Below are 23,184 nucleotides of genomic sequence, written 5' to 3'. Positions count from 1 at the left end.
TAATCCGTCCTTAAATACTGCATCTGTGTGTGTGTATTGGGGAAATGTGGGTGGTGGTGGTGTTTTTATAACACCCCACCACCCACATGTATGGCTTTCAGAGGAGCACTTCAATATTTCATAAAATTAGCTCTTAAAAACGTAACCAGGTGCCCTGGAGCCAGACGACTTTACTGGGCTCACATCAAATTCAGTAGACTGACTGGAAGGAAGCTGAGTGAGGTGGGAGGTGTAGTGTTGTGTTTGTGTGGGCGGGTGTTAAAATGGATGGTTTGGGGAGATGGGCAGTATGCGTGAGATGTTTTAGTTATGGCCGATTTGTAGGAAAGTGGTTAGCTTGGGAACTGTGTAAATGTACAGAGCATGCTATCACTACAGGTTTATGGGAGAGTATAGAACTGAATACCAATCACACCCACACACACAAATCACCTCTTGTTGTCTCGGTGGAACTGCCAGGGTGGGTCTTCTTGATAAGTCTGCTGTGACGTAACTGATGCCTTGACCTTTCGGCGTGGCTCCATTAGGGCGGGCGGACGGACAGATGGCCAGGCCCGGCTGTTCTCTTCCCCCCTCCTGCTCTGGTGATGACTGCACTGCTTCTGTTTACCACTGGGAGCAGAATGGTGGTGATTGTCCAGCATCCCTGTGGTGCCCTGTCTGTCAATAACACAGCACACCCCTAGAAGCTGGGTCAGTCAGCAATCCTCCCCCTGAGCTTAGTGGGACGCTGGCTAACCTTTACACTGAGCTTCATTCAGTCACACAAGAGACTATGCATAGACACACTCAGGCTTTAATGGGCCCTGAACCTGCTGTCACTCTAAGTGAATCATTGCTGTGGTAAATAATAGTATTGCTGTAAGCAAAATGTTATAAGGCTAAATCAAATGCGACTTTACACATTGATTGAGGTGCTACAGAGCTCTGTTTTGTGTTGACGTAGCCTTCCCTGTTACTGTTTACAGAGTTGCCAGTTAACATGGGACTAGAATATTATCATCTAAGAAGGATGCTCCCTCCCTCTCTTTCTCCAAGCTTGAATCTCAATTTAGAGATGGCTACAGTATCCAATCTTTTATTTCTCAGAAGAACAATATTGACAAACCCTCAGGGATAGTGCTCAGTGGTGTTCGTGGCAGTAGCCATACACTGTTAATATTTTTCTTCCTCCACAAGGTAGGGCTCCTTTCAAAACCAGCCAGCCCTGAAGAATGCGGTTTATTCTGTGCCTTTTACGCTCACTGGAGCCAGCATCAAATCAAATCAAATGTTATTTAAGTGTTAATGTAATCCGTTATGAAATACTGTGTCTGTGTGTATTGGAGAAACTTAGAGGGTTTTCATTGAGCCTCTCCATTCCGCTCTGCCCTCAACACTCCCTGGGCATGCTCCTTTATTTGTCCAGTTAGCTGCTTAGGGTAAAATGGTTAGTCACTACTACCTACAGTGCTGTTGGCGTTTATTTATTTACTGTTTTGAACTGTTTTATTTATCTTGATAGAGCAGATGTCACCTAGTAAAAACACTAAAAACTCTCAACGACCATTTCAACTTTGGATGCTTTAGGGAAATGGTCAGATAATGGTTTTGATGGTGTGTTAAAATGAATTATTTATCTAAATCCATTATTTTTGTTCCTTGGGAATTGGACACTTAGCATAGAAATACGTAGTACAGAGAGTGATTTAGGAGGGTTAATGCCATTCATTTATTTCAGCACTGTCACATAATTCCAAAGCTTTTACCCTCTTAGGATTCAAGTAATGACCTACTTCAGGCCAGGATACCAGACAAGTGGACCTTCATTACATAAGCATAAACATGACATACTGCAGCACCTTGGAAAATGTATCAACATGTTCCCGAACTAAGGCAAACTGTCCACAAAGCCAGGTCTGAAGCGATGCTTATGCAAGTATCATGAAGGCCTAATGCGTGGGCTTCAACCTTCATCCTACGGAGATATTCCTTTCCAATGCATGATTTAAACTCCAATAAATAATCCTCAAAGCCGTACAAATCTAAATGGCAGTGTTCAAATACAAGATTGGAATGGCAGCAGCAGCAGATAATTCTACTTTGTCATAGCATACATACGCAGTAGTTGGACTACTACATTACAAGAGAAAATGTACTTATGGCTGAATGTACAGGCCAGATACTGGGTTAGTGTCCATTACAATATCATAATCATCAAAAATATATGGATCTTGAACAAGTGAGTGGAAAAACTGAAAATAGCTTAGAGGGTACAGGAATAAATACAGCTTTTTAATGCATAATAATATGTCATTATACTTGTATGTATGGCATGTCTTAATATATGATATTATGTATGCGGATAGCTGTTATTCCTGTTTGGTACATGTGCTGATCTGGAGCAGTTGCACGGTCAGTCCTATACACTCATTAACCAATATTTGAAGGGGCTTCAAAATCTCCCTAAATGACAGATACTATTTTATGATCAACAAGTATGATGCCAAGTGATACAAAACAGTGTTACCATACAGAAGCTGATCCAAATATGATGCTTTACCCAATAGCAGGATATGTGATAGCATAAGACAGCCTATCATTGTCATTCTAATCCAATTGAATTGATCATACAGAGGTTTGTAAGACTGTAGCATGACAAATTGACTGTATATCGTAGTTATCGTTTCGGGGAATGTGTGCCTACCAGGATACCCTGAGTCTTCAAAGCATCTGTGAATTGTTGGCTTGTGTTGAAAATGGGCTGTTGTTTTTTATCCTGTGTTTCAGGAGTATCTATAACCAGTGGATTGTCAGCTTGTGTTGTCAGGTTGTTTATCATTTTACCCTCAGTAAGTACTTGTAGGTCATTGATTGTTGTTGTCAGTGGGTCGTTAACTGTTGGTGTTTGTTGGTCGTTGAATGTTGCTGTCAGTTGGTCATTGATCTATGGTGTGAAGCAGGAGATCTGTTGATGGCTTATTCTGTCCAGTCTCTGAGTGGTACAGTATTCCCCTACAGTGCAATGGTACCGGCTCTCCACCTGTCCTACACAGGGACTTCCAGGGGTGGCCTTCTCTCTATGGTGGGGCCCGGCCCAGGCGAGGTGAGGTCGTTGGGGCTATAGGGGCAGACGGATATGCATTGCAGAGCTGTTGGGCCGGGCAGCGAGGATGTAGATGGCACTCTCCCTCAGGAAGTCATCCCAGCTCACTGGTCTGGTGATGGGAACAGAGAAGCGGTTAGGGAGCCATATCCTCTAAACTGAGGTCAACTAAGGACAGACACACACACACACACACACACACACACTCAAGCACGTATATGCCTGCAAACACACAATTATATTTATTATATACCTGTCATCTTTCTGAGTGCTTCTCTCACTGCTGGAGCTGGCTGGGCTGCTGTCAGATATTGGTCCAACATGGCTAATACTGCAGCAGGAAAATAACACACAAGACAGACAGATTCACTATACGCTACAATAGGTGGCATTGAGTTTCCATGTCTGCCAAGGACAAGACACCCTTTAGCTTTGAAAAGCAATTTGTTTAATCTGTGAAGAGGTCAGGTAGAAATCTAATGCAAAACCACATTGAAAATATCTCAGTGGGTTATTGAGACCAAATGGCTTTCTTCCAGGCCACAGCCCAACTCATGAATTATTAACGATAGAGGAAGAGACAGGCTCACGGTTTGCTCTGCATGTAAACCTCTTCTATGAAAGATGAATACTTGAACACTTTCTGCTACATCCTCAGTCTTGTTGCACTCTCTGGCTTAATATTATGTATATATTATACACTGTGAGTAATCTCTATGAGCACCTTGTTGTCTTGTCTGACCTAAGAGGTGAAATAGAATGCATGCTCGGTCCTTGGCGTAGGGACCAGACGCTTTCACATCCACTTGGCCCCCCGTGTCTTCTTAAAGCTGACGAGGGAAGCCTTCTAGAGCTTCTCACAGGAGAACAAAAGTTTGCCCTTTGAACCCTCTAATGAGAGGACTGGATATTTCTTATCCACAGCTCAAACCAACATGGAGTCATCATATGAAGGGCTCTTTGTGTATAAGCAAGACATCTCAATTGTTCTTTGACTTTTAGAGATCCCACCTGTAGTGTTTGCTCTATGATTCCAGTATTCCTCAGATGGACTTTATCCTGGCCTTGGTGAGAGGGTGTGAAATTATGGGTGGAACTTCAAAAAGGAATAGGTCGTGTGAGATTACTTGTGGATTGAGGGCTTGGAGAAGCTAAAGAGAAGACAAAATACTGATAACCCATGCAGTGCTTTGTCACTTACCCACAATTCACAGGAGAACACAATCCAATGAGTCTGAAGGATGGGACATAAGGTGATAAGGCAGATGGAATGGTATGACATGACATATAACAATGGAGGTCAATACAGGGTAGTCCATTCACACAGTCACATGCATGCACGCACACACTGACTCAATCAGTGAATGATTGTGAATGAATCAGTACCTGAGAGAAAGTCTCCAATCACAGACAGTGCAATTATCCACACTGAGATGAGGAGCGGTGAGATGAAGAGAGGTGCGTGATAGAAATAAACCTAGCTAAAGTTAATTGTTCCATTCAGCTCAGAGCAGCCAATAACTAATGGAGTCAATGGGACTCCAAGATCTGGGTCTGACACCAATGATAAACATAAATATTCTACACAAGGAGGGTTCAGTGTTTAATGAATAAGAATCAACTTTGTGCAGGTTGGCATTTATTGTCATGAATCTTGAACTGAAGGCAGCTCTGCAGAGTGGTCACTAGCTAGCACAGCCACAAAGTCATACAAATCTAAACTTAACCTTAACCCTGACATTAACCGCACTGCTAACCCTAACCTTAAACTAATACCAAACACTCAGTTCTGCCTCCAGGGCAATATTCTTGACAGTTTGGCGTATGCATGACTTTCTCCATCAGAATTGTCATCAAACCCTCTATTTCAATGATTTATTTTCCCTATCCGTGCACCTGCATGCAAAGCAGAAAAGTAAATTCATCGGCTGCAACAGGGGAAATGAAACCCCAGTAGTAAGCTTTATTTCACACCTCTCAGGCACAGTCAATGACGTTTCTGCATCTCATGCCTCGTTAAATTAAGCATCTCTTTGTTAAGTGTTATTAGTTCTAGAGTATGAAGCGGATTAAAGAGGCTTGAGGAATTTTTCACATTACCTTGTACTGATTGAGTTCTATTTTCCCCTTGAGTAGAAGCTCCTGACTGTGAGTCTGTGACAGACGTTTAATTAACTTCTCAACCTCATCTCCTGTGGATGGATGGTTATGGGCTCAACAGTGTTGTGCTCACCTCACATTGCAGGACTGGGACTCCTTGCTGAGCTTCTGAAACCAGGACTGCTGGGCCCAGCGGGTCTCTGCTCCTGTGACCACACTGTCTTTATCCAGGTCCAAACCCATGAACACTGACCGCACATGGTCCCGCTCCTTAGCACTCAACAGCCGCACCAAGGAGTTCTGGGAACAAAGGCATCCAGAGGATGAGAGTTTGTGTGTGTGTGTTGGAGTGTGTGTATGGGTCTATATGCACGTGTGTCAATGTGTAACACACCACACTTGAATGCCACAGATTTAGTGGGTTCTGATGGATTCTGGTACCTCTGTGCGGAACTTCTTGAGCACTTCCAGGGACTCGTGGTAGAGGAAGTCAGACCACTCGATCTGGCCCCTCTTCTCCGGGTCCAGGGCAGCGAATTGGGCCAACACCTCCTCCTCCTGTTCATCAGAGAGGTCCTTCTCAAACAGTTGCTTGGACACAAAGTGGCGGTACTGCAGCAGCTCATCTGACACCAGGCACGACTCTATACAGCAAGAGCAGTTCATCACAACACCCATAAATTAATCTCCCTAAGCAGTGATCCAGATGCAATTAGTTTATGATTATTATTAATTTCACAAATTCCGAGAACGCCTGTCATTTATATCACACATTGCGATGGAAACCAGGCTGAAGCACAATGTGCAGTTTTATAGAAACCTGTAACAGACAATTGCTAAGAAATACATACAGTAACGAGAAGTTACAGAGACATATTGATTAGTTAATATGAACCTGTTGTCATGATGTTTCCCTGTTGGGTGAGGCTTATGCCCCCCCCCCCCATAAATACATTTTCCCCTATTCTCTCCACTCTACAGAATGGATTCTTGGAAAGGCCTTTGTAAACATAGAGATTGTATGGTAACATCTACAAGTTGGGGAATGGAACAATATTTCTGTAATCCAACCAGTTGAAAGTGTCCGTTCGTACCTAAAGAATGTCAGAGAGTTGTTGTTTGGAACATTATTACCGATGACAGGACAACATAAATTGTATCTTAGAAAGTCTACACATTCTAGTTATCAGATTCACATGGAATTGTTTAAATGTTTAAATATGAAACTATTTGTGAAAAGTTAAAATTTTAGCCTTCTAAATGAGAGAATTGTTTTCATAAGTAAACTATGCTCACACAGTGGCCACGCCCAAGTGAACAGACATTGGTTGGAGAGGGATGAAACACGCCCTTCTCTTCTCCAGTATAAAAGCCCCCGTGACCCAATTCACATCAGACTAAGAAAACCCCAGCGTGAGCTGTGGTTGCAAATGGTTGAATATCCACTCTACATAATGAAATTTATATAAGATTTACATCACGCGGAAGTGACAATCACCACGCTGGAAGGATGAATTTCTACTAGACCATCCAGAATACAGCGCAAGCTGATTATGGTAATTTGGTATGAACTTTAAACTCTTATTTGCTAAAGAAGTGATACATCCTAGACGTCAAGTTATCAGCTGCAGCTGTAAATGTACGTGGCCTAGCAAAGGACAGACAATCTCCTGAGAACAACAGGGTACTTCAACGTATCCGCTCTACAACACTATGACCAGAAAGATTCTTCAAAGGACAATGGCAATCTCTGCTGGGCAAACCAGTCTGCCATCTTCGACCCATCTATCAAAGCGCAGCTCAGAGTAAATATAATCATGCATTTTCCTTTTCCGAAAAGGCAGTAATTAGAAAGCATAAGATTCTGTATTTACAGTAGCATAGCTTCTCAAGGTCTGATAGAGACCCAATCCCCTTTGTCCCTCAGTCTTCCCGCTCTTTCATTCAAACCCAACCCCCTTTCTTCGTGTAACCAGCTGTCATATCAGTTTTGTCCGCTAAGGACTTTTTATTTTATGACATCATTAGTAATCGATGTATGATCTATCCTGTGTATATGTAATTCTGTGTGATTATTTAGGTTTTTAGTAAATAAATAATTAAGCCAATTTTTGTATTGCTGATTCAACTTGTTAGCCAGGGTTCGTGCAGATAACCAAGAATTTTACGACATTCAGATGAGACTGAATAAGGTGATGATTAATAATTAACTGCTATTGATATAAAAGATCTTCAGATCTTTAAGAGTTTATTCGGGAAGACAGCTGCTCTATAAACACTGTTCCGTGGTGCCCCAGGTTATTAACAAGTTAACTGTTGCATAGTTTAATTCGATCATGTAATCAATCAAACATTTGGTAATCGATTTGATAAAATAGCCTGTCATATAATTTAATCAGTCAGAGACACGACATTGTGCATTACAAAAACAGAGAGCTTTGGCACCATTCTGTTCTCAGCAACCTTTTGCTTATGTGCTTAGAGGGTTGGCTCAGAGATGCTTGAAGTGAATGAGAACAACCTGTATACACAATGTACTGGGGGTATTGATCTATTAATCACTGTCTACAGTGCTATACCGAATAAAGCCTACTTGTCCCAGATAATGCAGATCTGACGGCTGTGTAATGTATTGTTTTCTAGAGGTGCAGCAGAAGCACCATGACATTATGACTGACCAGGGATGATCTTGCACTGCTTGAAGGTTTCCATCAGACTGTACATCTCCTCTTCAGTCAGGAGCAGGTTCACGTTGTCCTATGGGAGAAAGGGGCGAAGGTCACTATTAATGGGGAGAGATCTGATACAAACTCATGTCTGAAGCTAATTAAGTATGGGTCAGCCCAAAGTGTGCCCTGCTGCCCTCATATGCTCTATAATGGAGCAAACCCTAATGGATTCATGTGCTGTGTGTCTAATTATCCAGAATGCCTTTGTTTGCTTATTATGCAGTTTCTCAGAAGCTATTTTTTTATAGACAAGTGTGTCAAGTGTGTACTAGATGGTTTGGAATAAACGACCATGTTAATAGGAAAATGTAAGCCCAGCAGCCATTTTACTACACTCCTTGGCAAGGGTGCAGTTCAGGTCGAACACACATTAAACCTTCTATTAAGTGAATTATCTGCAGCAGATGTGTGGAGGTTGCTAAGTTTCTCTATGCTGTCTATCTCTGATGAACAAGTTGAGGGGAGGGAGTTGGAGGATGAGAATGACAGACTGTAATACTTGGGGTGGATAATTGACCATGATATGTGAAATCTCTGGATAGCCCAGGGTTATGGAAATCAGGCCGTTTGATTTCCAGTAGCATCACCTCTGAAAATGTATTTTGATTTTATGCACTAATATGGAGCTCAAAACAGGATATGAGTCCAAAACTAGGGCTTTGGGTGTGCTCTTTGCATTCTTGCTAACCCCTTAAAGGAATCAAATAAACAATAGTTCCAGGAAAGACAGGCGTATCCCTTAAATAGTTTATTCCTCACATGTATGCTAAAGAGTCCAAACTCTGCCTGCCAGATATCATAAAATAAACTCTTCCTATGTGCCACTGATTTGGAACTGTGGTGCTGTCAGAACAGGAGCACACCAGAAGAGGAGGGGGTGCAGGAGTGGTGAATCAAATCTGGGGGCTGCTGAAAATGGCCTGCTGGGTGACATTTGTACTTTTCCAGGATTTGCGTAAACACACTGTGTTCAATACGGGTCTGCAAATAAATCCATAAAAGCGAGTGCATTGATCAGCTGTGTACCATAGTCACTCACTCTCACTCGATATCCACAGTGCTCAATCTCCTCAGCACGGGGATACTGCTGACTTCATGTTTGAAAGAGAGAAAGCTTTTCTGTATCTGTACGTAGTGGGATGTGTTGAGCTGGGTGTCTAGTTAAACACCACAACCCACTTTCTTGGTTTGTGTTTGTGTATTCTCTGGCAGGTTTGTTAAACTATTGCTCAAGATCAGTTCATGGTGAAAAAAAATCCCTTTTGAAATCCTCAGGGAGCATAACTAATCATAAGTGTCAACAATAGAAATCAATTGGATGACGCGCACTAGTTGTTTCCGATTTATATTTTAATCTCCCGAGTAATGCTTAAAGTTTTTTTTAAATGTATTTGTTCATCCACAATCCAAACAAGTTGAAATACAGTAGGTTACTCTATCCTGAGCACTAGGGGGAGTTATAAATGATTATAAATGATTACGAGCAATTAATTATTATGTTGCAAAGACCCTTAAGCAACCACAATAAAAATAATAGGGACACGAGGGTGACTTTTTGGTCTCCTCGATAGTGGAAAAGTCTAGTCAGTGGTGACGGCAGCACCAGCTCTCACCACCTCAGGCAAATCCCCAAGCCCCATGACTGTGGATGAGAGGAGATGTGAGAATGACACAACACCAAAGCTGTGAAATTACATTTCAAAGGGGTCATTTTGGATGACTTTCCCAGGCGATAAAATAAATAGTGTTTGTTTCTGAAGCTTCGACGACAGTTCTTAGAGCTCAACTCTTCATAGATGAAAAGGTGTATTTTTCTCACTGTCACTTTCATCTTCTTCCACTATCACGCTTCTCTTCACTTTCTGCCTCACACTCATACTGATTATGGGCCAGCGAGGAAGAAGTCAATTGGCCCTATCGATGTCCCTTGTCAAACTGCCTAAAAACGGCCTCTTTTGTACTCATCAAAGTCTCTCAATCAGCTTCAACTCTCACAGTCTGCAAAAATACAGATGTAGGATCCTAATTTGAGCCAGTTCGCACCAGCAGGAAAATAATCCGTCGGCAACAGGAAATGTTCATTATCATGTGGATTATAATTATTTGACATTTTTTGTACGATTTTATTACATTTTGCGTAAGGGAAAATCAAGTCTGAAATTTCAAAGTGGAAATTACAAACTTCAGTAGGATTTTTAAATTCTCAAATACACTATAAGTAAATTCTCCTGCAACAGACGGATCAAATTAATATCCTACATCAGTAAGATAAGCCCTCTACTTTAGTCTGAAGAGCACTTTAGGAAATGCACCCTTACGCTGTCTATACTTTAATTGTACCATATTGCACATTGCTTCTCCAAAGATTAGTGGAGTGTCCTTCATGTTGAAGACAAGCTATTTAATTCATTATGAGATTAAGAATCTTGGCACGCATTCAACATTTCCTCCAAATGATGTATTACTGTCTTTTTATAAACATACACTTGGGAAAGAGGATCTGTCTGGAAGTATAGTAAGAGAATACACTTATATACAGATGTGTGTTCAGGTTCATAAAGTGTGTGTTGTTTAAAGTTGTGTCTGTTATAGTAACAGTAGTGGGTATGCATCATACAAAGGTGAAATAGCAGTCTTTGTGGAGTGTGGTTGGTCTTTGTGAATAGCCAATAGGAGGTGATTATTGACTGAGTGACTGACGCAGTAGTAACAGCTCCAGCCTGTCGCGGTGTGAGCTGTCTCCCTCATCTCCTGCAGGAGTTCGGGACGCAGGTAGCCCATTTCACTCAGACAGCCATCATGGAAGACCCGTGTGCAGGTCCTGCAGGGAAACAGGTCGTCGGCCGTCCACACCTCACACACCTCACACATCTCATCGTTCACCGGCTGGGGAAAAGGTAAATCAGGTCATTGGGTTAAAGACCATACTCCTAAAGCATGAGGTGGGGGTTGAATCCTAAGTAGGAGACTTGTAAGTTCTGTTCCAAATCCACTAGCTGAAAGATCCATCTACTGTATATGTCTGAGAATCATATGAAGTCACTGACTTATCCAAATGACTAAGTAGTATGGGCTGAAAAGAGGATTTTGAACCTATAACGGTGAATTCATATCTACTTCACCAGAGAAAGATGAACTCCTGAATACCATTTTTATGTCTCTGAGTGCAGTATGAAGGAAGTTGCTAACTAGCGCTAGCATGCTTGCAGATAAGACTTCCATAGACTTCCAGTCATTGCGCTAAAGCTAGTTAGCATTGGCTTGCAAAACTACCTCTAACTTCCTTCATATTGGACACAGAGACCATACAAATGGTATCCATAAGTTCATCTAAGTAGGAAAGTATATAAAGGGTTTCATTGCCCAAATCCCAAAGCTTCCATTCAACATATTTTCATAATCAAACTTTCATACCCACTCCATTAAGCTCCTCCATTAGGGTTTTAAATATAGAAATACACCTCTCTCTCACAAAGACTGTCAGAAAGACGATCTTTGAATCACATGTCACCATGTTGAAGGCTAGCTCTTCTCTCCTGAATGTTACAGTCTAGACAGGTTATTGGATTGATTAAACAGTGAATGCAAAGAATGTTGTGTCAATACCGCCATACACTCAAACAAATATGATTCAAGTGTAGATTCAAAGCGTAGAGTGCACTGTTTAATTTCATAGTAACGTGTCATTTTAGAGTCATCAGTTTAGTGTCTCTCTTTCAGGTGATTTCAGGTCCATCCCTCAGGACCATTCACAGGCAGAAGACGTATGACTGTCTACACAGTCAATAATATTATAGTGGGAACTTATATCATAGCGCAGTCAGTCAGTCTCTTAGTATTAACGTCTCATACTGCTTTGACCTCAGGATGAAAAACGTTACTATCGTCACAGTCTTATGGACTGACCTCATTAAACCTGGTCCCTTACAGGTGACTATAGCCAGGAGGAATCATACCTCCCCCATGCTCTATACTCAAACCCATTCCTAGAGACATAGTGGTCTATACTCTCATCACATTATGAAACAGATGTAACTCAACAGTTTCTAGCTATCTTGTCTGGTATCATTATGTGTGAGTCATCCTGTGTGAGGATTCTAACTACATTCTATTCTAACTACTCTGTAGAGAGCCTGATAGGAAAGGAGAAGTTTCTCTATTGATTTTACCCAATCATGAAGGAGGCTGAAATTGCCTGCCAATATCATAATTATATCTGGTTCCACCAAGACTTTGAGTACTTCCTTGATGACTAATCTACAAAAAACACAGCACTGCTCATTTTCCTCTCTTATGTGAAGTATCCTACAGCTCCAAACATGACAATTTAATTTAAGGCTGATATCTGTTATAACAAGTTTTATGTTCATCTTTATAACTACAGCAACTGAAAAGACTGCAACACTTAACAAAGAGCTGCAGTTAGTTTCAGAACGTGTGGCAAGGAATAAGATAGTCCTAAATCTTTCAAAAACGAAAAGCGTTGTATTTGGGACAAATCGTTCACTAAACCCTAAACCTCAACTAAATCTTGTAATGAATAATGTGGAAATTGAGCAAGTTGAGGTGACTAAACGCTGGATTGTAAAACTGTTAAACATATATATTGGTCAAAACATATTGATACAAGAGTTACTAAGATGGGGAGAAGTCCATTATCAACAAGGCAGGTCCTACAGGTCCTAGTTTCGTTGCACCTGAACTACTGTTCAGTTGTGTGGTCAGGTGCCACAAAGAGGGGCTTAGGAAAATTACAATTGGCTCAGAACAGGGCAGCACGGCTGGCACTTAAATGTACAAGGAGAGCTAAAAATTAATGATATGTCAATCTCTATTGGCTCAAAGTGGAGGAGAGACTGTCTTTATCACTACTTGTTTTTGTAAGAAGTGTTGACATGCTGAATGCCCCGAGGTGTCTGTTTAAACTACTAGCACACAGCTCAGACAGCCATGCATACCCCACAAGACATGCCACCAGAGGTCTCTTCATAATCCCCAAGTCCAGAACAGACTATGGGAGGCACACAGTACTACATAGAGCCATGACTACATGGTACTCTTTTCCACATCCGGTAACTGATGCAAGCAGTAGATAAAAATATAACTTATGGAACAGCATGGACTGTGAAGAGACACACACAAAGGTACAGACACACGCATACGCACACAAGCGCTAGCACACACACTACACACACGCACACTGTAATATTGTTGTAAGGTGGTATTATACATTTTGTATTGTAGATATGTAGTGGTGTAATAATGTTATATGATGTACTGTTTTATATTTTGTTTTATATGTACTGTAAGTGCCTTAATGGGTTTGGACCTCAGGAAGAGTAGCTGCTGCCGTGGCAACAGCTAATGGGGATCCTTAATAAATACAAATACAAATAACAATATTCTGTTGCTTCTACACTTTGACCATCCGTTTCAATAACGCGGTCTACTTCCGGCGCCGACAGAGATGGCCGCTTCGCTTCGCGTTCCTAGGAAACTATGCAGAATTTTGTTTTTTTACGTGTTATTTCTTACATTGGTACCCCAGGTAATCTTAGGTTTCATTACATACAGTTGGGAGGAACTACTGAATATAAGAGCAACTTCAACTCACCATCATTACAACCAGGAATATGACTTTCCCGAAGCGGATCCTGTGTTCTGCCTTCCACCCAGGACAATGGATCGGATCCCAGCCGGCGACCCAAAACAATGACGTTGTAAAAGGGGCAAACGAAGCGGTCTTCTGGTCAGGCTCCGGAGACGGGCACATCGCGCACCACTCCCTAGCATACTACTCGCCACTTTCCAGTCTCTTGACAACAAGGTTGATGAAATCCGAGCAAGGGTAGCATTCCAGAGAGACATCCGAGACTGTAACATTCTTTGCTTCACGGAAACATGGCTCACTCGAGAGACTCTATCGGAGTCGGTGCAGACAGCTGGTTTCTTCACGCATCGCGCTGACAGAAACAAGCATTTTTCTGGTAAGAAGAGGGGCGGGGGGGTATGCCTTATGATTAACGAGACGTGGTGTGATCATAACAACATACAGGAACTCAAGTCCTTCTGTTCACCTGACTTAGAATTCCTCACAATCAAATGTTGACCGCATTATCTACCAAGGGAATTCTCTCCGATTATAATCACAGCCGTATATATTCCCCCCCAAGCAGACACATCGATGGCCCTGAACAAACTTCATTTGACTATATGTAAACTGGAAACCACATATCCTGAGGATGCATTCATTGTAGCTGGGGATTTTAACAAGGCTAATCTGAAAACAAGACTCCCTAAATTCTATCAGCATCTCGATTGCGCAACCAGGGCTGGTAAAACCCTCGATCATTGTTATTCTAACTTCCGCGACGCATAGAAGGCCCTCCCCTGACCTCCTTTCGGAAAAGCTGACCACGACTCCATTTTGTTGCTTCCAGCCTACAGACAGAGACTAAAACAAGAAGCTCTCGCGCTCAGGTCTGTTCAACGCTGGTCCGACCAATCTGATTCCACGCTTCAAGACTGCTTCGATCATGTGGATTGGGATATGTTCCGCATTGCGTCCAACAACAACATTGACGAATACGCTGATTCTGTGAGCGTTCATTAGAAAGTGCATTGACGATGTTATACCCACAGCAACGATTAAAACATTCCCAAAACAGAAACCGTGGATTGATGGCAGCATTCGCGCGAAACAGAAAGCGCGAACCACTGCTTTTAACCAGGGCAAGGTCACCGGAAACATGACGAAATACAAACAGTGTAGCTATTCCCTCTGCAAGGCAATCAAACAAGCTAAGTGTCAGTATAGAGACAAAGTAGAGTCGCAATTCAACGGCTCAGACACAAGAGGTATGTGGCAGGGTCTACAGTCAATTACGGATTACAAAAAGAAAACCAGCCACGTCGCAGACCAGGGTGTCTTGCTCCCAGACAGACTAAATAACGTTTTTGCTCGCTTTGAGGACAATACAGTGCCACTGACACGGCCCACTACCAAAACCTGCGGACTCTCCTTCACTGCAGCCGACATGAGTAAAACATTTAAACGTGTTAACCCTCGCAAGGCTGCAGGCCCAGACGGCATCCCCAGCCGCGTCCTCAGAGCATGCGCAAACCAGCTGGCTGGTGTGTTTACGGACATATTCAATCAAACCTTATCCCAGTCTGCTGTTCCCACATGCTTCAAGAGGGCCACCACTGTTCCTGTTCCCAAGAAAGCTAAGGTAACTGAGCTAAACGACTACCGCCACATAGCACTCACTTCCGTCATCATGAAGTGCTTTGAGAGACTAGTCAAGGACCATATCACCTCCACCCTACCTGACACCCTAGACCCACTCCAATTTGCTTACCGCCCCAATAGGTCCACAGACGACGCAATCGCAACCACACTGCATACTGCCCTAACCCATCTGGACAAGAGGAATACCTATGTGAGAATGCTGTTCATCGACTACAGCTCAGCATTTAACACCATAGTACCCTCCAAACTCGTCATCAAGCTCGAGACCCTGGGTCTCGACCCCGTCCTGTGCAACTGGGTACTGGACTTCCTGACGGGCCGTCCCCAGGTGGTGGGGGTAGGTAACAACATCTCCATCCCGCTAATCCTCAACATTGGGGTCCCACAAGGGTGCGTTCTGAGCCCTCTCCTGTACTCCCTGTTCACCCACGACTGCGTGGCCATGCACGCCTCCAACTCAATCATCAAGTTTGCAGACGACACTACAGTGGTAGGCTTGATTACCAACAAAGACGAGACGGCCTACAGGGAGGAGGTGAGGGCCCTCGGAGTGTGGTGTCAGGAAAATAACCTCACACTCAACGTCAACAAAACAAAGGAGATGATTGTGGACTTCAGGAAACAGCAGAGGGAGCACCCCCCTATCCACATCGACGGGACAGTTGTGGAGAGGGTAGTAAGTTTTAAGTTCCTCGGCGTACACATCACGGACAAACTGAATTGGTCCACCCACACAGACAGCATTGTGAAGAAGGCGCAGCAGCGCCTCTTCAACCTCAGGAGGCTGAAGAAATTTGGCTTTTCACCAAAAGCACTCACAAACTTCTACAGATGCACAATCGAGAGCATCCTGTGGGGCTGTATCACCGCCTGGTACGGCAACTGCTCCGCCCACAACCGTAAGGCTCTCCAGAGGGTAGTGAGTTTTGCACAACGCATCACCGGGGGCAAACTACCTGCCCTCCAGGACACCTACACCACCCGATGTCACAGGAAGGCCATAAAGATCATCAAGGACAACAACCACCCGAGCCACTGCCTGTTCACCCCGCTATCATCCAGAAGGCGAGGTCAGTACAGGTGCATCAAAGCAGGGGCCGAGAGACTGAAAAACAGCTTCTATCTCAAGGCCATCAGACTGTTAAACAGCCACCACTAACATTGAGTGGCTGCTGCCAACATACTGACTCAACTCCAGCCACTTTAATAATGGAAATTGATGTAAAAATTTAAACAATGCCACTTAATATAATATAATGTTTACATACCCTACATTACTCTTTTCATATGTATATACTGTACTCGATACCATCCACTGCATCTTGCCTATGCCGTTCTGTACCATCACTCATTCATATATCTTTATGTACATATTCTTTATCCCCTTACACTTGCGTGTATAAGGTAGTCGTTGTGGAATTGTTAGGTTAGATTACTCATTGGTTATTACTGCATTGTCGGAACTAGAAGCACAAGCATTTTGCTACACTCGCATTAACATCTGTTAACCATGTGAATGTGACAAATAAAATGTGATTTGATGTGATAACGTCTTAATCTTAAAGAAAGGAGGACCAAGGCACTCTTCATATAATTAATTAAAATGCCTTTATTAGTATGGCATGTTCAATAGAAAAAAAGTTTTTTTTTTTAAACTGACGCGTTTCGGCTGCATGGCCTTCGTCAGGGAGTCCCAAAGAGCACCTTCTATCAACCAAAATGGACTATTGTGTACCTTAGTAGCGCTTCCCTTCCTCCTATTTTTCCATCTTAATCTTAATATTTTGTCTGCTCCTCTCTAGTCTGTCCCTGCAGCTGTAACATATTATTCCTCATTACTGAAAATAGTCCACTCTCTGTTCTACCTTTTGTTTCTGATGAGCACCATTAGAGTGATTTAAAGCATAAAAACAATCTCAATCCTCTCTGAGAGTCCTATTATAAAAGTGTGCTCTTCCTAACAGCCACAAGCGACTAATTGGTCATCTGGTCCAGTCCTGAACCCCGCCCCCGTCTCTGACCACTTCAGGACCCCAATTAGTCATGGTGACCCTGGGATGTGAGGCAGAGGCCAAGGCCTCCTCACAGAGACAGCTTGAGCACCTGCCCACACAACAGCATTCTCTCTTTGAAGAGCACTTAGACGCCAACACAAAGGCTCTACCGTAGAGTAGAGGGAAAATAGCTGGTGTGACAAAAGCATACATCAAACACACATTATCTCACCTATGGGGGGAAATACTAAAGACTCAGCATACTTAACAGATGTTTAGGTCTCTTTTCAGTCAAAACATCCCAACTGGAGTTCACAGAGATAAGTCTGCTGTTGCCATGGTAATTCCTTCTCACACATATCTTAAAAATTCAGGGGTTTAAAGAACAAAGTAAACCCTTTATTGTACTGTATCCCACACTATCTTACCTGCTCTCTCTGTCCCAGTGCTATCTCCATAGGCTGATCAACGTTGGCATCTCTCTTGGGACGTACAAAGGCAGTTGGGGTGAGCTGATGGCCGGTCTTGTCCAGATCCTCAGGCTCCACCCCCTTCCCGTCCCGTAACCTATTCCAGGCCTCCTGGTTGACCTTACACTCGTCCCTGGTGGGGGCCGAAGTTGCAGCCTGCTGGGAGGTCCCTGAGGGCCCCGCTTTGCTGTCTGCCTCTCTGTGCTCTGCATCCTCCTTCTCCTCCAGGTTGGGTGGTGGCAAGGCTTCAGTCGGCCCCTCTCTTTCCTCTTTGGATCCTCCCTCCTGGTTTGTTGTGGATGGGGCACGTTCCTTTACCCCTTCCTGAAAGGCGGAGACGACCGAGGTGCATTTCTGCACCTTCTCCACCTGATGCTTCTTAGACATGAGCACTCCCATGACTACATAGAGAGAGAGAGAGAGAGAGAGAGAGAGAGATGGGTACTCATTACTGTGTGCATGGCATACCTTTTGTTTGAGAGATATGGCTAATTGGACTTGCCATTTTATCAAGCATTACGATTAATGTGATATGTTGACCAACTTTGTGTGCGTGTGCATAATGGTTCCATTCTCAGGTACAGTTACACATCCCCCTGGACTGGTTGAACTAAAGTTGTTTCCATGTCATTTCAACATGGACTAGACGTTGAATTGACGTCTGTGCCTTGTGGGATCATGATCTATCACCAGACTGAGCTCAGCCATTCCTGGTCCTGGATTGCCACCATTAATGCTCATCAATCACATTAAATGACTTTAGATATGAGCATTAAACATAAATCAACAAATAAAATGAATGGGAAGAGTAGAACAAAACACAGTAATCTTCAGTGGCTCCTGTAACAAACAAAGAACTACTTTCACTTATTCCACTCGGCTCATTCGAGACCATGAATTCCGTTATTGAAAAGGGGGCTGTTGGGGATTCAAGTTGATTACATGGTACTTAGAGGACACGTTTCGCGATCTGAAATGCAATCTCATCCAGCCACGCTCCAGATAAGTGGTTGTGTGAAATCCAATCCCATTCATCTAGAGTACCATCGGAGTGCTTCCCTGCCTCTGTCCTGTCCTCTCTTTCTCAGTTAGCTCTAATATGACTACAGTTTTGAGACTTCTGTGCGTGGGCCTTCTTGGTATATTATTGAATCTTGCTCTATGACAGGATGTGGAGGATAGGACACTCTTCCCAAACACCCATCGGCCTTTACTGCCTTTGCTGGTACAGCCTCTTTCTGTGGACCTCCTGAAACTAGCAGCTCAGACAGATGGACAGTCAGACTGACAGACAGGGAGCAGGGGGACATAGTGTGAACACAAGCTCATCAAAGTCTTTTGAGTGCCAGGAGGAGATGATTATGCTGCTGTAATTAATCTCAGCCAGTGATGTGTCCATCCTCCTCCAGAGTGTTGAGGTGACGGGGGACGGGTGACACATCAGACAGAGAGACACAGTAATGAGGCTCTATGATAGACTATCTAACAGGGCATCCGAGGAGAACCACAGGAAGGCCACAGTCAAGTTCCACTAGAGGCCATCCCTGGCTGACCAGACCTGGCACAAACACACTTCCATATCCTGACTAAAAGGGCCTGGAACCCCCTGATAGACATAAGACATTGTCCACCTTTCATTACGTAACATCCTCCCATGGAGATGGAGCTGGAGCCTCCGCTGCTCACAGAGAGACTGAGCAGTGTAGGAGACCTCACCGTTTTGAAGTTAACTTGTGAATTTTAAACGAGGGCCTTATTTATTGTTATTCTGTGGGCAAGTCAAAGCTGACACACGTGGGTCAGTGCTTTGCACACTGATGTAATAAAGGAAATTTAGAAATCTGCCACTGGTTATCTAGCAGGTCTTCTAACCCAAAGCCTTGGCCATGAAACTGTCAAAAATGCATAACATTTGAACATTATACTTCCCCTCACACTTGACTGGTGTTCTCATTAGAGTATCTTACACTAATCTTACCTCAGAAGACACTCAGAATGTGAGAATTCATAGATGTGAAAACTGTATTTATTTACAAACGGGACTAAAGACTGAAAATGTCTGGAGGGTGGCAAACAACTATCTTTTGGCCCACATACTACAACGCAGGCTAAATCCATAGAAATGAGGAGGAGTGCTGTGGTTCCCTCGGGCTGTGTGTTCAGTAGCTTCCTACAGGAGCAGCTGCCTGTGCTGCTCTGCACAGAAGGTTGAACCACTCTGAATGATTTAAATGCCCCTGGATAAAAATAAGAAGTAGATGGGGAGGAAAACATGGCCACTCCTTAGGACAGGACTTGATGCATGGCAGGACTTGATGCAATCCCATTCTGAACAAGCTCCACCGCAACAGTCTGGATATTCTCCCACTAGGTCTCGAGATACTGTATGGGCGGAATTCTAGGCACTTTTATGGGCACTTGTATCTTTCATATTGTTGCATATAACAAGACTCGTAAAGCCTATGGTGAACTGGGTACATAGTGTAACACAGCAGGAATAATGATTGTGCAGTGTTTTTAGCAGAGCTACAGCAAATAGAATTTGCACAAGCTAAATAAGAGCACTTTCACGTAGAGTGTTAAAGTCTGAATATATTTGTGTTGCCTATAGAAACATTTGAATCCGTTTTATCAGCTTGTCAGCTTTAACAAAGACATCTGGGTTTGCTCTATGAAGCAAAGCACCCAATGGTGGTGAACAGGATGGCTGGAGCTCACAGCACTGTCTTGGTGTAATGAAATATTGATACTTTTGGAGGAAGATGGCGCCATGGTGCTCTTTAAATCCCCCTGATCTAGCTCTTGCTCGCAGTAATCCCTTTTGTAGGCTCTCTACACTCCACTGGTCAGACATGATTTATGAGAACGAGACCATGTCTGGCATTGCCAGCCCTGCTCAGAGCCCACTGAAGGGAAGTGATACAGTGAACAGTACCATAATTCACCAACACAACACTGTGCACTGATGAAATCCAGTCAATTTGATTTGACATTTATTTTGTACGTTTCATGGATAATACCCCCCCAAAATACTTGAAGTCCTTGGTGTAATAGAGAATCTATTTTTGTCCCGCAGAGACGACATTTTGGCAAAGGCAGAGCGTATGCAAAACAGGACATTAATCTTGGGTTGGAATTAGAATGGGTTGGCTCCTGTGAGCCTTGTAAAACAGTGTATTAGGACACATTGGTTGTCCATTAGTATTCTGTCAGACACCTCGTCTGCACAGGTGTCCCTGAGGAATGTCATCCACGTTAAGCTCCTACAATAGCAATCTTTTATCCTGCATTATGCAAACTGGTGGATTTAAGAGAATATGTTTGATCTAGACTATTTGTACAGGCTTTTCCCAACAGACAGTTTATGATCATAAAGAACAGCTCTAGTTTCTGTATTGAACCCAGTTTGACAGTAGGGGTTAAGGTGCTGGGTCTGATTACAGAGTTGGTTGTCCATGTGACAGTAGTGACATGTTTTTCTTCACAGGTCCATTCTCGGTATGTGCAGATTAGAATGCCAACCAGTCCTCCTTTTCATGTCGGGATTGTGGGGGGATATTAATTGAATGGGGGCGCCACATAGCATTCCTGTTCATGAGAATGAATCCCATTTAGCCAAGGATCTCATCCATCGACCCGCAGAGCAAAGACCTGGAACTAATTACACTAACAAGTTCCACCAGGCCAGGCCTTCACCAGTGAGCAGAATTGTAAACACAAATACAAGCACACACAAAACAACCATACACACACAAAACAACCACACACACACACACACACACACACACACACACACACACACACACACACACACACACACACACACACACACACATACACACACACACACACACACACAAAAAACCACCCACACACATACAAAACAACCATACACACACAAAACAACCACACACACACAAAACAACCACACACACACACAAAAACCACCCACACACATACAAAACAACCATACACACACAAAATAACCACACACACACACACACACACACACACTGGTAAACATACACAAAAATGCCTGAGACAAAATCTCCCTGACCTGCTGGGATTCCATATCTCTGGTACACCGAGAACACAGAAGCACCTGGAAGTGGAGGAATTTAATTCTAAATGCATCCTTAGAGAGGAGTCCCCATTTTGGCATTCACAGGCTGCCAGGCAAACTGAGAGGCTGTGCCAGTGCCAGCCAATACACTGAGGCTGAGAGAAGCTGACAATGGGCACTGTGCAAAAGGCAGGAGATCTGTCACAGGCTGGGGAGCAGGACTCAGTCCAGGGCACTAGGATTCCCCAGGCACAGGGCCTGTGTTTACCAAAGGATTAGCCCAGGATGGGACACACAGGCTGTAGTAGTACTGAACCAAAGGTAGGTTGAACCACCCAACGAGAGGTTATAATGCATGACATAATCATGTGTGGCTAGGATCCGCACCCGTCTGAGAGCTGACCTTGATTGGTTGCAAAACGGTCTGATGCCAAGCCTCCATTACACACCCGCAAATGTGCGTTTCACCCTGGTTGCACATAAAGAGATGCGAGGAACTTCATGACACTAGATCACCAAATCCCGCCTATGAATGTTCATTTTAAAACACAGCCATCAATAATTGTCTGATAAAGAAAAATTCTATAGCTGCTGCAATAACCCCAGATTCGATTCGAGCCTTGTCATCCTTGACGCATCAATCAAAAAGTCTTTGGAAATGCAACTGTGAAACGTTGTGTTATCTAACAATGTTGCTGTTAATCTCTGTCATATTGAAAATATAAATAAACGGAATTTACCTGAGATAAAAATCGGACAACTCTCCACCGTGACTTGAGAATTCCTTTTTTCTTGTGCCTCACGCACGGCTACCCAGCATTTCAAGGCTTCGATTGAATGAAAAGTAGGCGATGTGCGGGTTTAGTTTACTCGTGTTTCTTTACCACAATGCATTGAATGGTATATTATGTATGCGTGACACTCACTCAAATAGCCTCACTTACAAATCTTTAGTGCAAATGTGATCGAAATAACCTATAGCATAGGTAATAAGAGTGATGCGAGTCCGTCAAAAAGATTGCGTGGACAGCTCCAGTGCTGAAATCTCTTCCTTGTCACTTGCGCGCGTGGAGAGCTTACAGGGCAACTCTGTCGAAAATGCAGCCGTATGTATGCACAGCACAGTTACAGCGAGACCGAAGTTGAACCATGAAGCAATGCTATTCACTATTCGGACCCACACTAACAACGAGCCTTGCTAGTCAGTCAATCGAAAGTATTGAGGAACTAGATAACTTGCAGGCTACTCAATCTAAAATGTTACCTTCTTGATTGGCCGGGGACCAGATAAAAAAACCTGCTTGTGCCAGAATACACTAATAACCAATAACCTCCCAGAAAGGTTGAAACGTCATATATGGGAGTGTTGAGGCTTTTACAGCCCCACTCAAACCTCTCATGAATCAATATCATCATCTCAGACAGCATCATGATTCAATATAGAGATCTATTGGGAGCCTATGGTAAAATTTAAGTTCAGGCATCTTGCAA

At 43.3% G+C, this 23,184-nt stretch overlaps 1 protein-coding gene across 1 annotated transcript; it reads right to left on the bottom strand.

Annotated features, from left to right (window-relative positions):
- Positions 1-1,697: 1,697 nt before the first annotated feature.
- Positions 1,698-22,961, bottom strand: LOC112231062 (PHD finger protein 24). The gene is made up of 8 exons (XM_024397591.2): positions 22,434-22,961; positions 17,589-18,031; positions 10,615-10,800; positions 7,864-7,942; positions 5,627-5,829; positions 5,319-5,485; positions 3,339-3,416; positions 1,698-3,197 (listed from the first exon to the last, which is right to left on the bottom strand). The coding sequence occupies exons 2-8, from the start codon at positions 18,027-18,029 to the stop codon at positions 3,101-3,103; spliced, it is 1,251 nt and encodes a 416-aa protein (XP_024253359.1). The 5' UTR covers positions 18,030-18,031; positions 22,434-22,961; the 3' UTR covers positions 1,698-3,100.
- Between the last annotated feature and the right edge of the window lie 223 nt (positions 22,962-23,184).

This window comes from Oncorhynchus tshawytscha, linkage group LG33 (assembly GCF_018296145.1).
Source record: "Oncorhynchus tshawytscha isolate Ot180627B linkage group LG33, Otsh_v2.0, whole genome shotgun sequence".
Classification (NCBI taxonomy): Eukaryota; Metazoa; Chordata; class Actinopteri; order Salmoniformes; family Salmonidae; genus Oncorhynchus; species Oncorhynchus tshawytscha.
Note: the sequence above shows the minus strand (reverse complement) of the source record. Positions and strands in the feature narration are given on the sequence as shown.

What these genes read in the sequence shown, in the direction of transcription:
- LOC112231062 (XM_024397591.2), bottom strand. Translation starts at nt 18,029, where the DNA reads ATGGGAGTGCTCATGTCTAAGAAGCATCAGGTGGAGAAGGTGCAGAAA. An exon ending in GCTGGAGCTGTTACTACTGC is followed by an intron (nt 7,943 to 10,614) that starts GTCAGTCACTCA and finishes TTTCTCCCATAG; the next exon opens with GACAACGTGAACCTGCTCCT. An exon ending in GCAGTGCAAGATCATCCCTG is followed by an intron (nt 5,830 to 7,863) that starts GTCAGTCATAAT and finishes CTTGCTGTATAG; the next exon opens with AGTCGTGCCTGGTGTCAGAT.